Source organism: Ornithorhynchus anatinus, chromosome 16 (genome assembly GCF_004115215.2).
Source record: "Ornithorhynchus anatinus isolate Pmale09 chromosome 16, mOrnAna1.pri.v4, whole genome shotgun sequence".
NCBI classification, from domain to species: domain Eukaryota; kingdom Metazoa; phylum Chordata; class Mammalia; order Monotremata; family Ornithorhynchidae; genus Ornithorhynchus; species Ornithorhynchus anatinus.
This window is the reverse complement of record NC_041743.1, coordinates 9,761,064-9,776,841: the sequence shown is the minus strand read 5'-3', so window position 1 is coordinate 9,776,841 and position 15,778 is coordinate 9,761,064. Positions and strand designations below refer to the sequence as shown.

The 15,778-nt window shown below is 45.1% G+C and overlaps 1 protein-coding gene across 2 annotated transcripts in view; it reads left to right on the top strand.

Moving 5' to 3' along the window:
* The first annotated feature begins 1,266 nt into the window (after window positions 1–1,266).
* Window positions 1,267–15,778, top strand: part of STX6 (syntaxin 6) — a 30,770-nt gene continuing 16,258 nt past the window's right edge. The window contains exons 1-3 of one of the 2 annotated variants that reach the window (XM_029080412.2): window positions 1,267–1,462; window positions 12,282–12,451; window positions 13,284–13,378. In XM_029080412.2, coding sequence (XP_028936245.1) covers window positions 1,428–1,462; window positions 12,282–12,451; window positions 13,284–13,378 — 300 coding nt within the window. In that variant the 5' untranslated portion in view covers window positions 1,267–1,427. The remainder of the gene's footprint in view (window positions 1,463–12,281; window positions 12,452–13,283; window positions 13,379–15,778) is intronic. The other variant, XM_029080411.2, reaches the window with a different exon arrangement.

Below are 15,778 nucleotides of genomic sequence, written 5' to 3'. Positions count from 1 at the left end.
TTGGGAGTCAGAGGTCATGGGTTCGAATGCCGACTCTGCCACTTGTCAGCTGGGTGACTGTGGGCAAGTCACTTCACTTCTCTGGGCCTCAGTGACCTCGTCTGTAAAATCGGGATGAAGATAGCCTCATGGGGGACAACCTGATGACCCTGTATCTACCCCAGCGCTTAGAACAGTGCTCCGCACACAGTAAGTGCTTAACAAATACCAAAATTATTATCTTTGGAAATGTCCATATCACGGGGCAACACCCCACCCACCTCGAGGGCTGAAGTCGAAATGCGAAGCGGCTGGACACTGTTCTCCTTGCCGCCGCCAAAAGCAAAACTAGAGAAAGAAAGAGGAAAAGAAAATCAACCACAAAAGAAGAATAGAGAAGCAGCGGGGCTCAGTGGAAAGAGCCCGGGCTTGGGAGTCAGAGGTCATGAGTTCGAATGCCAGCTCTGCCACTTGTCAGCTGTGTGACTGTGGGCAAGTCACTTCACTTCTCTGTGCCTCAGTTCCCTCATCGGTAAAACGGGGATGAAGATTGTGAGCCTCACGTGGGACAACCTGATGACCCTGGATCTCCCCCAGCGCTTAGAACAGTGCTCCGCACATAGTAAGCCCTTAATACCAACATTATTATGAAAATGGGGATTAACTGTGAGCCTCACGCGAGATAACCTGATGACCCTGGATCTCCCCCAGCGCTTAGAACAGTGCTCCGCACATAGTAATGCGCTTAACAAATACCAACATTATTATGACAATGGGGGATTAACTGTGGGCCTCAGGTGGGATAACCTGATGACCCTAGATCTCCTCCAGCTCTTAGAACAGTGCTCCGCACATAATAATAATGTTGGTATTTGTTAAGCGCTTACTATGTGCCAAGCACTGGGGGAGATACAGGGTGATCGGGTTGTCCCACGTGGGGCTCCCAGTCTTCATCCCCATTTTCCAGACGAGGTGACTGAGGCAGAAAGAAGTGAAGTGACTTGCCCAAAGTCACCCAGCTAATTGGCCGAGCCCGGATTCGAACCCATGACCTCCGCCTCCCAAGCCCGGGCTCCTTCCACCGAGCCACGCTGCCCGAACAGCCAGAGGAGTAAAAAGAGGCGCGGGCACGCGCACAGGCCTGTGCAGGGCGCGCCCCCGCCCAGGTGGGGGGGGCGCTCCCTCCGGCTCCCCCTGTCACGTGACAGGAGCCAGCCAATCCGGGGAGGGGGCGAGGCCCGGCCCTCGTCACGTGGAGGCCGGGGCCGGCCGGAAGTGGGGGGGGGGCTGGAGGGAGGCCCGGACCAGCTTCAGGAGCCGCCGCTGAGGGAAGGATCGTCCGAAGGAGCGTCCGCGGCTCCCGGTTGACGCGAGGGCCCGGCCGCTCAGCCCAGTGCGGATCCGGCCGTTCGCTGGCCGGGGGGGCCGCCCCGGGGAGCGGGGCCGCCATGTCCATGGAGGACCCCTTCTTCGTGGTGAAAGGGTGAGTTTCTCGAAGGGGAGGGGGGACCAACCGGAAGCGCTCACTTTGCCTCTGCCTCCCCTGCCCCCCTCCATCTAAGGGCCCATTAGAGTGCTAATAATAACGACGCTGTTGGCCAAGCGCTTCCTTATGGGGCTATTGGTTAATAATAATAATGCTGGTATTTGGTAAGCGCTTACTATGTGCAGAGCACCGTTCTAAGCGCTGGGGTAGACACGGGAATCAGGTTGTCCCCCCTGGGGCTCACCGTCTTAATCCCCATTTTACAGATGAGGTGACTGAGGCACAGAGAAGTGAAGGGACTCGCCCACAGTCACACAGCTGACAAGTGGCAGAGCCGGGATTCGAACGCATGACCCCTGACTCCCAAGCCCGGGCTCTTTCCACTAGCGCTTACCGTGTTCTAAGCGCTGGGAGAGATACGAGCTGATCAGGATGGCCCACGTGGGGCTCACAGCTTGAATCCCCATTTTACAGAGGAAGGAACCGAGGCGCAGTGAAGTGATTTGCCCAAAGTCACATAGCTGGCAAGCGGCGGAGCCGGGATTAGAACCCACGACCTCTGACTCCCAAGCCCTTTCCCCTGAGCCTTGCTGCTTCCGTGCCAGGCACTGACCCAAGCGCTGGGGTGAATGATAATAATGCAATAATGTTGGTATTTGTTCATTCAATAGTATTTATTGAGCGCTTACTAGGTGCAGAGCACTGTACTAAGCGTTTGGAATGGACAGTTCGGCGACAGAGACCGTCCCTGCCCAGTGACGGGCTCACAGTCCAATCGGGGGGACAGCAAAGTGAAACAGAACAAAACAAAAACAACAACATTATCACGATAGGTAGAATCAAGGGGATGGACATCTCATTTGTTAAGCGCTTACTATGTGCAGAGCACTGTTCTGAGCGCTAGGGTAGATCCAGGGTCATCAGGTTGTCCCATGTGAGGCTCACAGTTAATCCCCATTTTACAGATGAGGTAACTGAGGCACAGAGAAGTGAAGTGACTTGCCCACAGTCACACAGCTGACAAGCGGCGGAGTCAGGATTAGAAACCGTGACTTCTGACTCCCAAGCCCCGGCTCTTTGCACTGAGCCACGCTGCTTCTGCAAGCCGATCGGGTTGGACTCAGTCCCTGGCCCCGCACGGGGCTCACGGTCTATGGCCCCGTTACAGATAAGGGAACTGAGGCACGGAGAATAATAATAATAATGACGGCATTTGTTAAGTGCTTACCATGTGCCAAGCACTGTTCTAAGCGCTGGGGGGATACAAGGCAATGAGGTTGTCCCACATGGGGTTCACAGTCTTAATCCCCATTTTCCAGACAAAGGAACTGAGGCACAGAGAAGGTAAAGTGACTTGCCCAAAGTCACAAAGCTGACAAGTGGCGGAGCCAGGATTAGAACCCATGACCTTCTGACCTCAGGCCCGTGGTCTGTCCACTACGCCGTTCTCTCCCAAGCGCTTCCTATAGTGCCGCACACAGTAAGCGCTCAGTATGTACCTTCGATCAGCTAAAAAATCTACATTGCGGTGTGATCTGCGGAGATCAGCTCCATCCTTTGAGGGGTCTCCCAAGGAGTCGCGATTCACGAATGTAAAGCAGCACCCATGTCTTATCGTCTTATCAGTGGGCGACCAGGGGATCCTAAACTTAAACCCCCAAGTGGGATCTGATGGTATTGGTTCTACCCCAGCGTTGAGCACAGGGCTTAGCAAATAGTAAACCCCTGACAAAAATCACGGTCATTAAACTGGGTTGCTCCCTTCAATCAGTCAGTGAGATTTACTGAGAGCTTACTGTGTACACAGCACTGTACTAAGCGCTTGGGAGGGCACAATATAATGGAATTAGCTAGGGTTGGAATCAATCAATCTGGTGAGTACCTACTGTGTGATCCGTGCTAAGGAATAGAAGAGGAAACTTAGGATAGGGTAGTAGACTTAACATAAGGAGGGTAAACACCCCCTCCTCCCATTATCCAAGTTTATGGCTGTCCTGGTGAGCCCACAACAAGCCAAGGGAGAGCTTAAGTGTGTTCTGTAGAGAGAAGTGGGGAGAGAATTTAGGGAGACGTCTGAATTGGCTGAGGGAAGCAATGACTGACTAATGTGATTAGGAGAAAAAGCAGCTTTCATACTCGATGATATGACAAAGAAAACCCAATGGATTTGGCCAAACTAAACTTTCCACAGCAACAAGAGGAAAGGAGTGGCTTTTCTTAAACTCTTCCCTGATGTAATCTGGCGCAGTTCAGATCATTCCCCTCACTCTGGTTTTGATATTTCATGGAAGCTTCCTTAATGGGTTTTTCCTGATATTTTCATTTATGACTGGCCAACTACTTTCCATTGCTTTGGGATGAGAAAGGAAAAGACTGGTTACACTCCTGGCTAACGTCGATTTTAAAGTCATTAACAACCGGAAGACAAATGAGATTGAGTTTCTCTCTACTGGAATCACTTCATGGTGACCTCCAGTTCAGGAATATTGTGATAATATGATGAGGTCAATGAGGATCCAAGGGTGCCTTAATTTGAATTCCTATTACCTTAAAAGTTTTTTTCTGCCACTTGCCACCAACTTTCATAACTACAAAGTGAGGGTGAAGTTGATAAATTACATAATTTTTTTCTAATACAACTTTTTGCCTTTAAGAAGGATCACTTAAATCAATATTGATGTTAATTTCCGCGTGTCCATATAAACTCTGTTTATCCTTTGTACCCCAGCTTGCACACTTGCCTCTTCCCAAACTCACCTTATGACTGTACCACACTTTTTAGCCTCTCACCTCTAACCCATTGCTCACCCTGTTTTGCTAGCAAGCAACTCCCATTCCAAATCAGCCAGATCATAGCTCCGCTGGTCTTCATCGTCCTCTCTCCAAAGAGTTAAATCGTTCATCTGTATCTCAGAATTTTTATACCTATTTGTAATATTTCCAATTTTATCCTAGTTCTTTCTACTTCTACTTAGTATAACTAAAATTTGTCTTCCTGGCCCATTGGATTAGAAACTACATGAGGGCAGTGAGAACAGTGCTTGGCACATAGTAAGCGCTTAAATACCAGCATTATTATTATTATATTATCTATTGTACTCTTCTTAGGACCCTGCTTCACACTCAGCTTAATAAATATCTTTTATGATACGGATGCATTTTCATTTAACTTAACCCCCTACTGTGTCTCTCCAGTTCCACTCTAAAAGACCTTTTTGACTTGCAGATTCACTAAGGTAAAATAACTCTTTACCAACTTGGTTAATTGTATTGTACTCTCTCTAGGGTAGTGCAATGCTGTGCACACAGTAAATGCTCAAAAAGTACCATGCATTAATCGGTCACAGTATTTAATGCTTGAATTATTTTTGAAGCAAAATTGAGGAGTACTCTTCAGATTTTGGACATTTTGAGGCTCTAATAGAAGCCTGTCTATTATTTGGTCAATTGGGTATTTTAAATCCACTTCTTCATCAAAAGTTTTTTCTAGGTTGGAAAAGGGGGTTTCCACAGTGGTGACTAGATGGTTCCTAGTCCACACAATTCGAAAGGGCAATATCTATAGTGAAATTTTTAGAGAACTGCCAGGTATTGTTGCCAGAATATTGTCACTGTTCAGCACTGACCATTAGCTTGGCTCATCGTAAAGCAAATGTCACTATATTGTTGTAATGCCGGACTGCAGTTGGCTCATCATTTCAACACCTCAAGATCGGCCTCTATGTAAATGGCCTTGTCTTTAAACTGGTGCTCAGTCGATCATATTTATTGAGTGCTTACCATGGGCAGAACACTGCACTAAGCATTTGGGAGTGTACACTATAACAGAGTTGGTAAACATGTTCAAGGGGAGGAAGGCTGCCAGCTCAGTTTTTCCCCCTTGCAAAATGAAGGTACTTGTTCTTGGCATCTCTCTTCCCTGTGTGACTCTTGACTCCTTGCAGAGTAAAATAAATAAAAGAAATAAATGGTGGTATTTGTTAAGCGCTTACTATGTGCAAAAAACTGTTCTGAACGCTGGGGGATACAAGGTGATAAGGTTGCCCCATGTGGAGCTTACAGTTTTACTCCCCATTTTACAGATGCGGTAACTGAGGCCCAATGAAGTGACTTGCCCATAGTCACGTAGCTGGCAAGCAGCGGGGCTGGGATTAGAACCCATGACCTCTGACTCCCAAGCCTGAGCCACGCTGCTTCTCTGAGTAAGAATAGCGGGAATCAGGTTAGGGGAACACCAAGGCTGTGGAAGCTCAATCAATCAAATGGTATTCATTGAGCACTTACTATGCACAGAACGTGATACAAAGCACTGGGAAGAGAACAATACAGTAGAGATGGTGAACAGGTTCTCTAGCCACAAGCAGCTCATAAGTCATTTATTCAAAAGTATCTGAGCACCTGCTAAATGTAGACCAATTCACCAAGTGCTTGGCACAGTACAGTAACGTTGGTGCCCACAATCCTGGCTCTCAAGGAGGTTACAGTGTAGTTAGAAACACTGTAAAATAAATTTCAGGAAGGAGAAAGTACTGGAGTATATATGCTATGTACATACGTGCTCTGGGTTTTGTGAGTATTTAAGTGTTTAGGTGTTGTGGAAGTGGTGAAGTGGCAGTTGGAGAGATTAGAAATTAATCAGGGAAGGCTGCCCAAAGGAGATATGTTTTTAGAAGGGCTTTGAAGATGGGCAGAGTTGAAGTCCATCTGGTAAGAAGGGGTAAGGAATTTCAGGTAAGAGATCTGTGGTGGAAGAGAATGGACAGTGTCGGTTAGCTTAAGTCATAGACTAACTCTGAAGCAGATATGTCTTTTGCACCTGAGATGGATAAAGAATTATATGTCTTGGCCCTCTGTTCATCAGTATCAAAATTTTCAAGTTTGTGTTTGAAACCTCATGAAAGTCTTATTAAATACTGACTACACAGTATTCCAGAATTGGAGGCATTGTTGAGGCTTGAAGGCTTATTATTATTAGTAATAATAATACAATTCATTATACCGTTACTGTTTGCCAAGAATGTGCCAGGCAGTTGGGTAAATGCAAGAAATCAGATTGGATCCAGGCCCTGTCCCAACTCACAGCCTTAAGAGGAAGGATGAACAGGTATTTTGTTTCCATTTTGCAGATGAGGAAACAGACATAGAGGGAATTGGTGACTTGTCCAGGCCTCCCAGCAGGGCAACTGCTGACTGAGAACCTAGGTCTTCTAACTCACAGCCCTATTTTCTTTCTTCTAGAGCATGCTGCCTTCCTATTAGAGACAAAAGAAGATATTCCTTTATAATAATAATAATAATAATGGTATTTGTTAAGGGCTTACTATGGGTCAAGCACTGTTCTAAGCACTGGGGTAGATACAAGGTAATCAGGTTGTCCGACGTGGGGCTCTCAGTCTTAATCCCCATTTTACATATGAGGTAACTGAGGCACAGAGAAGCTAAGTGACTTGCCCAAAGTCACACAGCTGACAAGTGGTGGAGTCGTGATTAGAATCCATGACCTCTGACTCCCAAACCCCTGGTCTTTCCACAAAGCCACGCTGCTTCTCACATTAAGTGGTAAGAAGTTGGACTTTATTGCCTCCAGAAGTATTAGTAATCATGGAGGGTGTAGATCAATATGAATGATAGATGTGTGACTGTTAGTAGGCGGGAGCTAGGAACAGTAGAAGGGAACAGTCCTAACCATATGGGTGGATATGGAGGTCAGTTATTGCGTTTTTCTCCATTGACATCATTTGTTGAATATCTTCTGTGGGTATAACATTGTACCAGGTGCTTGGGAACATAAAATAGGAGTAAAAAAATGCAGTCCCTGCTTTTGGAGAGCTTTACGGTTAGTAGGGGAGACCAATGGACACACATTGCAAACATAAAATCAGAGAGTAAGAGGATAAAAGCAAATGTAGGCTATTAAGTAAGACATAAATACAAGTGCTGTACTGACTGATAGGAATGCGTGACCAGGGAGGTGGGGATTAATGAAAGAATACCTCTTAATTTTTGGGGAGAGCTTTGAGGGCATGGAGGTGTGTGGTGTGGCAGATAGGTTGGTAGGGTGAAAGGAAGTTTACTGCAGAAGGAAAGGTCTACAATGAGTCTGACGAAGAAACAAGAATCGTGAGTGAGGTGCAGATAGGTTTTCTTGAGAAAAGTAAAGCGTGTGTGCTAGAGTGTGGTGGATAGGTAAGAAGGAAACAGCTGGTAGAGGGCCTGAAGACGTATTATTTAATGCAAAGAAAGATGGAGCCATTGGAGAATTTGGAGGAGGGAAGGGAAGTGTTCTGAGGGGCTTCCATCCTCTTCACTTCACAGAAACTGCCCTCTCAAATTCCTCCTGCCCTCAAGATATCTCTAGTAGGATGTCCTCCTGTCACCTCAAGTTTAACATGTCCAAAATGGAACTCCTTATCTTCCCTCCCAAACCCTGCTCTCCCCCTGACTTTCCCATCTCTGTAGATGGCACCACCATCCTTCCTCTGTCACAAGCCTGTAACCTTGAGGTTATCCTTGTCTCCTCTCTCATTCAACCCACGTATTCAGTCCATCACTAAATCCTGTTGGTTCCACCTCCACAACATCGCTAAAATCCACCCTTTCCTCCCCATCCAAACTGATTCCACATTAATGCAATCATTTTTTCTATCGTGCCTTGATTACTGTATCAGCCTCCTTGCTGACCTCCCAGTCTCCTGTCTCTCCCCACTCCAGTCCATACTTCACTCTGCTGTCCAGATCATTTTTCTACAGAAATATTCAGGACATGTTTCCCCACTCCTCAAAAAACTCCAGTGGTTGCCCATCCACCTCTGTATCAAACAAAAACTTCTCACCATTAATCAAAGCATTCAGTCACCTTGCCCCCTCCTACCTCACCTCGTTACTCTCCTACTACATCCCGGCCCTCATACTTTGCTCATCTAATGCTCACCTTCTCTCTGTGCCTTGATCTCATCTGTCTTGCCGCCAACCCCTCGCCCACATTCTCTCTCTGGTCTGGAATGCCTTCCCTCCACAAATCCGACAGACTCCCCCTTTCAAAGCCTTATTGAAGACACATTTCCAAGAGCCCTTCCCTGACTAAGCTCCCCTTTTCTCTTCTCCCACTCCCTCCTGTGTCATCCTGATTTGATCCCTATGTTCATCCCCCCTCACAGCCCCATAGTACTTATGTACATATGTGTAATTATTTATATTAATGTCTGTCTCCCCCTCTAGACTCTAAGCTCATTTTGGGCACGGAATGTGTCTATTTGTTATAATGTACTCTCCCAAGTGCTTAGTACAGTGCTTTGTACACAGTAAGCACTCAATAAATGCAACTGAATTTAATTGAACTGAAGTTTTAAGGCGTTGGTTTTAGCAACTCCAGGGAAAACGGTAAAGAGATTTGTGGTAATCCATCTGGGAGGTGACCAGCCATGAATGTGCTATCGATCAGGTTGGTTTGTGAAATATTACGGAGGAGGAGCTGGCTGGGTTTAGGGAGTGACTGAATGAGTGAAGGCCTGTTGGAGATAGGATTTTAGGAGTGATTTGAAGATGGGGAGGATTGAGGTCTGGCAGATCTTCATTGCAGGTAGTTCCAGGCCAGGGAAATAGTGTGAACAAGGTGTTGGAGGTAGATGAGATGAGAACAGGGTACAGTTGAAGGTGAGCTTGAGAGAGGCAAAGAATTTGAACTGGGGTGTAGCAGAGGAAGCAAGCTGGTGGAGAACCTGGAAGCCAAAGGTCAGGAGATTTCCTTTGATAAAGAGGAAGATTGGCAGCTACTGGAAGTTCCTAAGGAGTGGCGAAGTGGATGCTGAATAACGCTTCAGGCACTAGAAAGGAGTTTGGACTGAAGTGAATCCTGGTTTCCCCACTTGTCTGCTGTGTGACCTTGGACAAGTCACTTGACTTCTCTGTGCCTGTTACCTCATCTGTAAAATGGGTATTATGACACTGAACCCCTTTGGGAGAAGGACTATGTACAACCTTATTAGCTTGTATCTACCTCAGTGCTGCTTAGTACATGTCTGGCACAAAGTAAGCACAGTCCTTATCCCACACTAGAAAGGCAATGAGATGGATTTTGTGACAGACTGAATATGGGGATTTAAAGAGTGGTTGGAGTCATGGATAATGCCAAAGTTGAGGATTTGTGAGGTTGGTGGGAGGGGGTGGGGACAGGGGTTGGGGTGGGGAAGATAGGAATGCGGAGGGGAGTTGGTTGGGTTGTCAATTGTGATAGGAAAGTAAGGTGGGGGAGAGTTTCAGGGCGAGGAAGCTGGGTTCAATTTTAAGCATATTGAGCTTGAGGTGCCAAGAGGACATCCAAGAAAAGCTGTTTTGGATGATTTTCCTGTCTCCAAAGAGGAATTGTGAGGTTGCAGAGGAGAGAGATTTGGAGGGATTTGCAAGGGAAGTAGATTTGGGAATCAGTCAGTGAACCATTCATATTTTTTGAGTGCTTACTATGTGCAGAGCACTGTACTAAGCACTTGGAAGAGCACAATTCAGTAGGCAGACATGTTCCCTTTCCACAGTGAGCTGAAAACCTAGAAGGGAAGACAGACTTAATATAACTAACTTATGGATATGTACATAAGTGCTGTGGGGGTGAACATAGGGGTGAATAAATCCAAGTGGAAGGAGGGCAGAAGGGAGTGGGAGAAGAGGAAATGAAGGCCTCTTGGAGGAGATGTGCTTTAATAAGGTTTTGAAGATGGAGAGAGTGATTTTGTCAGATATGAAGAGGGAAGAAGTTCCAGGCCAGACAGGATGTGGGTAGGAGGTTGGCAACAAGATAGACAAGAATGAGGTACAGTGACTAGGTTGGTATTAGAGAGTGAAGTGGGTGGACTGGGTTGTAGGATTGAGTGCTTTAAAGGTGATGGTAAGGATTTTCTTTTTGATGTGGAGGTGGATAAGCAACCACTGGAGGTTCTTGAGGAGTGGGAGAACATGGACTGAATAGGTTTGTAGAAAAATGATCCAGGCAGCAGAGAAGGAGATGATCCATGGACTGCAGTAAGGAGAGGCAGGAGGAGGCTGATGCGGTAATCTAGGGCGGATTGGATAAATGGTTGGATTAATAATGGTTGTGTGTTTGAATTAACATGGAAGCACTTTGGAAGGTGAGGAAAAGGTGGATTTTTTGCGGTGCTGTGAAGGTTAAACCGACAGGTTTTGGTGACAGATTGAATATGTGGGTTGAATGAAAGAGATGTCAACATTAATGCTGAGCTCAGCGGCTTGAGACAGTGGTGATGGGGCCTCTGTCTACAGTGACATGAAATGGGGAGAATAGGATTTGGTTTGGAAGATAAGGAGTTCTGTTGAGTTCACACAACTAATAATTCAAGTTAAGTAGGGAATAAGGAAGTAGGTTTGGGTTGAATGTCAAAAAATGCTTTTATCTGAATAAATAAAGCAATTCCCTTCTCCTCCCTCTGGTTGCTTCTGTCTAATTTCAGGAGAGCAGGGATTTGCAGTTGGTAACTTCAAATCATTAGGTAGCCAAATTGCATTTCAAGACATTGGTTCTTGAACTGCAGAAACAGTTTGAATTTAATTTTGCTGGTAAACATTGAATCCTTATTTTTTTCATTAGCCTCTTCTCTTACAGGGAAAGGCTGATCTTTAAGGATTTGTTTTGAATGACTGCCTGATGTTATTAAAACCTTATATTAAACTTTTGAAAAATGGAGACAGTTCTGAATATTATAGCCTGGGGTAGAGGGTGGGGAGGCAAAGTGACCTAGGTCTTTCTAGATCTGTTGTGCCTAAGGGTGGAGAGAACTGAATGTTACAGTTAGTGATATTGAAACCTTGTTGACTTGTAAAAGAAACTATGTAAGCATGCTTGAGGGACAGCAATATTCAGGTTTCGGTAGCTGTTCCATAGGCATCTGACCCACATCTAAATTATAAAAAAGTTGGGTGGCTTAAGAATTGGATTTGTAGATGCCCAAATACTGCTTGGTTTTGAAATTGGTAGATAAGACAATTCCATTTTCAGTCAACAGTAATGAAAAGCAACAACAAATAATTGTGGCATTTAAATGCTTATAGTGTGCTAAACACTGTATTATGCACTGGGGTAGATGCAAGATAATAATGATAATGATTATTTGTTAATCGCTTACTATATATCAAGCATTTTTCTGAATGCTTGGGTAGGTACAAGCTAACCAGGTACACAGTCCCAGTCCCACGTGGGACTTACAGTCTTAATCCCCATTTTACAGACGAGGGAACTGAGGCATAGAGAAGTTAAGTGACTTGCCTGAGGTCACATGGCAACATGTGGAGGAGCCGAGATTAGAACTCAGGTCCTTCTGACTCCCAGGCCCCTGCCCTATCCACTAGGCCATTCTGCTTCTCGAGGCCACACAGATCCCTGTCCCACGAAAGACTCACACTAGCAGTGAGGGAGAACAGGTGTTGACTCCCCATGATAGAGATGAGGAATCTGAAGCTCAGAAAAGTTAAGTGTTTTGCCCAAGGCCAGATGGCAGATCCAGGATTAGAACGCGTGTCCTCTGACTCCCAGACCCTTGCTCTTTGCACTAGGCCATGCTACTTTTTAACAGTGTGTGGATAGTAAGTATCTGGACTCTTGGACAGAGCACACCAGAGGTCAGTATCTTACTATCTGGATTCTTTGGCAAAAGGATAAACAAGGGCTTGAAACTATCTTAGAAGAGGAGTATATTATTACAAAAAATGTTCAATAGGCTCCTCTAGCAGGGGGAGAGGCCAACCTTTTCCTTTCAATTTTTCCCCTCGCTTTTTATGCTTTATCTTTTTTTCTTCTTGGTTTTGCTTTCAGGGAGGTACAGAAAGCAGTGAATACTGCCCAGGGGCTGTTCCAGAGATGGACTGAGCTCCTGCAGGATCCTACCACAGCCACAAGAGAAGAAGTTGATTGGACAACTAATGAACTTAGAAATAACCTGCGGAGCATAGAGTGGGATCTGGAGGATCTAGATGAAACCATCAATATCCTTTTCTACTACTAATCTCATTTTGGGGTTGTTGGTCGGGGTAGGGAGCAGACTTGTGTTTACTTGCCCAAGAAACTGACTGGTTGATTGATAAATATTACTTTTCATCTCTTGATCTAGAAAGCAGAAAATCGCTTCTGTTGGGACCATAGTGCAACCTGCAGTATTTATCAAGTAGAGCCAATGAGTTGAATGGCGAACAAGCTCCACTTTTTAAAAAATTGTTATTTTTTATGGCATTTGTTAAGCACTTCCTATGTGCCAGGCACTGTACTAAGCACCAGGATGGATACAGGATAATCAGGTTGGACACAGTCCCTGTCCCACATAGAGTTCACAGTCTTAATCCCTCTTTTACAGGTGAGGTAACTGCACAGTGAAGTTAAGTCATTTGCCCAAGGTCACACAGCAGAAAAGTGGTAGAGCCAGAATTAGAACCCAAGTCCTCTAACTCCCAGGCCCCTACTCTTTCCACTAAGGCACACTGCATCCTTTGTTAAAAGGAATTTTGCAGTAAAGAAAGTTTAGTACAGTACATGAAACTCACATTTATTAAAAAGGATATTGATGTTTAGTCAGTCTTGTGATTTGACCAGACAAGGTGTCCCCAAAAAACTACCTTAAGCTTCTCTTCTTTATCCCCTCATTTAGTTTTATTTTTAAACTAAAAATGTAAGAGGAGAAACCTCACTAAATTGTACCTGCTCATGAGATACTCACTGTTTCCCACAAACTGCTATTTTTGTGTGATTCATAGGTAAGATGTTTGAGTTTGCATGGATTTTAAGATAAAGATGAAATGAGTTTACCTTGACCTATTCATCCACGCATAGTCGAAGCCAACCCACGTAAATTCAACCTCGATGCTGCTGAACTGGGCGTAAGAAAAGCCTTCATTACGAACACCCGACAAGTTGTCAGGGTAAGGAATGTGATTGGGCCTCACTGCTTTGGTAGGAAACGGATGGGATTCCTCAATCCAACACAAGCCTTTCCAAACCCCAAACTGTATTTCTGAGTGTTGGAACTGTGCCTAGGTTTAAGTTGCCATGTTGGGAAGGAGCCCGTCTTTGAGTAGAAAGTGGAGCGGCTGGTAACGGGGGATCGGGGACTGATAGTCCCAAGGAGCGGAGCCATCCTCGGTCGTAAGCGGCATGACTCTGTGACCCTTTGAGGTGCATGTCGATGCTTTGGCTTCGGGGCTCTGACCCATGTCTGGTCCCTCAGGAACCCCTAGGCTGTCAGAGCAGTCCGGAAGGGGTGAGGGTGATCAAACTGCTTTTCCTTCCAAAGCTTTAGGATTGGAGGTTGGGGTGGGGTGGAGATGAGACACGGACCACTAATGCATAGTCTAGGGCCCAGTGGCACTGGTGGGGGACATAGCATGGGTGAGTGACCCCCATTGCCTTCCTCCCTCTCTCATACACCTCCATTCGCCCTCGTGGTGCCCCCCGCCCCCGCTCTCTCCCCTCCAAGTAATTTTGGGATTGTTTGCATACATATTGTTCTTAAGTCATTTTAGACAAGAAACTTGCAATTGGTTAGGTAATGGCCCGTATTATTTGAGTGGGTGCCTCCTCTTTCACATTGTGAGATCTGTTTTCTTGCCCTTTTATTTATTCTCACAGTGACATTGAAACTGAATTTTCAATACGGCCTACATATTCTAGATCTCTGCAAGAGCATCCTTCAAGTATTTTGTGATGTGGTTATACATTACCTAAAATGGGCAAGCCAAAATTTAGATACTAACCGGCTTCCCATTAGGTGGGTGGTTTCAAAGATGAGATATAAGTTAGGGATTTATTTCCCCACTCCTACTCTAATCACTAGGCAATGTAAATAAATATTATTTGGAAGAAAGAATAGTATCAATCCAATAAAATCTAACAGGCATCTCCAAGCTGAATTTTTAACTATAATAAGTACTTACACTGATAGTCTTCTACCAGGAGACTTTATCCAGTAATCTGAGAACAGTTTTCCCTTGTAAAAATATACTCCGTTCTCCTATAGCACGAGGGTTACATTCTTGATGAACCAACCGTCTGTTACATGTGACTTGACGAACCAACTGTCTGTTACATGTGACTTATTTGACGCGCACATTTATTGAATGGTTTCTTTTAGTGCTGCACTGTGTTCTATCCAAAACCTGTGATGTGGAAAAACTGAGTATATTCTCTGCTTGGTCAATGCCAGATATATGTCCTTGGGGCAAATCTGTTAAAAATGCACTGCAGTGTTTGTTTTTTTCTAGTATTCTCTGGAGATCTCAGGTAGTTGCAAGAATGTAGTAGAATTATATGTGTGCTTTTAGGCATTTTTATAAGAATACCACATTTAATAGCCTCAACTTTGGGTGAATAGCAAGGTGTAATATACTGGTCTAAACACGTCATTAGAATTTGCCTTCAGTTGCAGAATTTTGAGGCTTTTTAAGTGAAACACATCGCTCATGTTTAAGTTGATAGTTATTTGAAGGGGAAAGCTATTTGTAGTTGTTGTTGGCAAAAAGTTCTTATCTAGAAATTGCTGGCTGCATTTTCATTTGCTGAGATGTTGACCAGGAAGGCATTAAAGGAAGTAGCTGCTGCCGTCCTGGGTGACTCAGGGTAATACGAATCATGTGTGGGACAAGTTTGAGTTATGTGGTGTCCCATTCATGCAGGATGTGTAGGGATGTGAAATTGCTTGTACACAACTGTCACTTTGGGGTTTACTGCTTCCTGATTGCTAGTTGTAAACCCTGTTGACAAGATGTGTGATTACAGAGAAAACAAGCTGAGATTTTTCACATGAAATTAGGGAACCAATAAGCGGTATTTATTTGGCAGTTACTGTGTGCAGAGCACTGTATTAAGCACTTGGGAGAGCACCATACAAGGAGTGGGTAGACCCTTCCCTGCCCTCAAGGAGCTGATTAAATAGATCATTTCAAAACTCAGGTTGAAATACCTTAAAGTCCAGCTTTTCCTTCCCCCAGCTATATCATGCTGAGGTGGAAAAGGCTTTCAGAACAAGAATTTGGTAAGTGATATTGACAATGAACTGAAGCTTTCGTCTTTCAGGAAACTAGGAATAACATGGCTTCAGAGAAAATGTTGACGGAGGGGGGAGTTCAACTGTCATACTTAGTTCTTGTTAGCCAGGAGACTAGAAGTTGGTTACGGCCACCAGCCCCTCCCCTGCTCCTCTAGGAGCATTGAGAATATTCTGGAAGAGCTGGGGCTCATTCTGCTGGGGAAGCTTTTCAGTGGCTGCACACATGACTCCGTCCCTGAGACCCAGCTAGAGCGATCTGCTTGTGGTAATGTGTTTC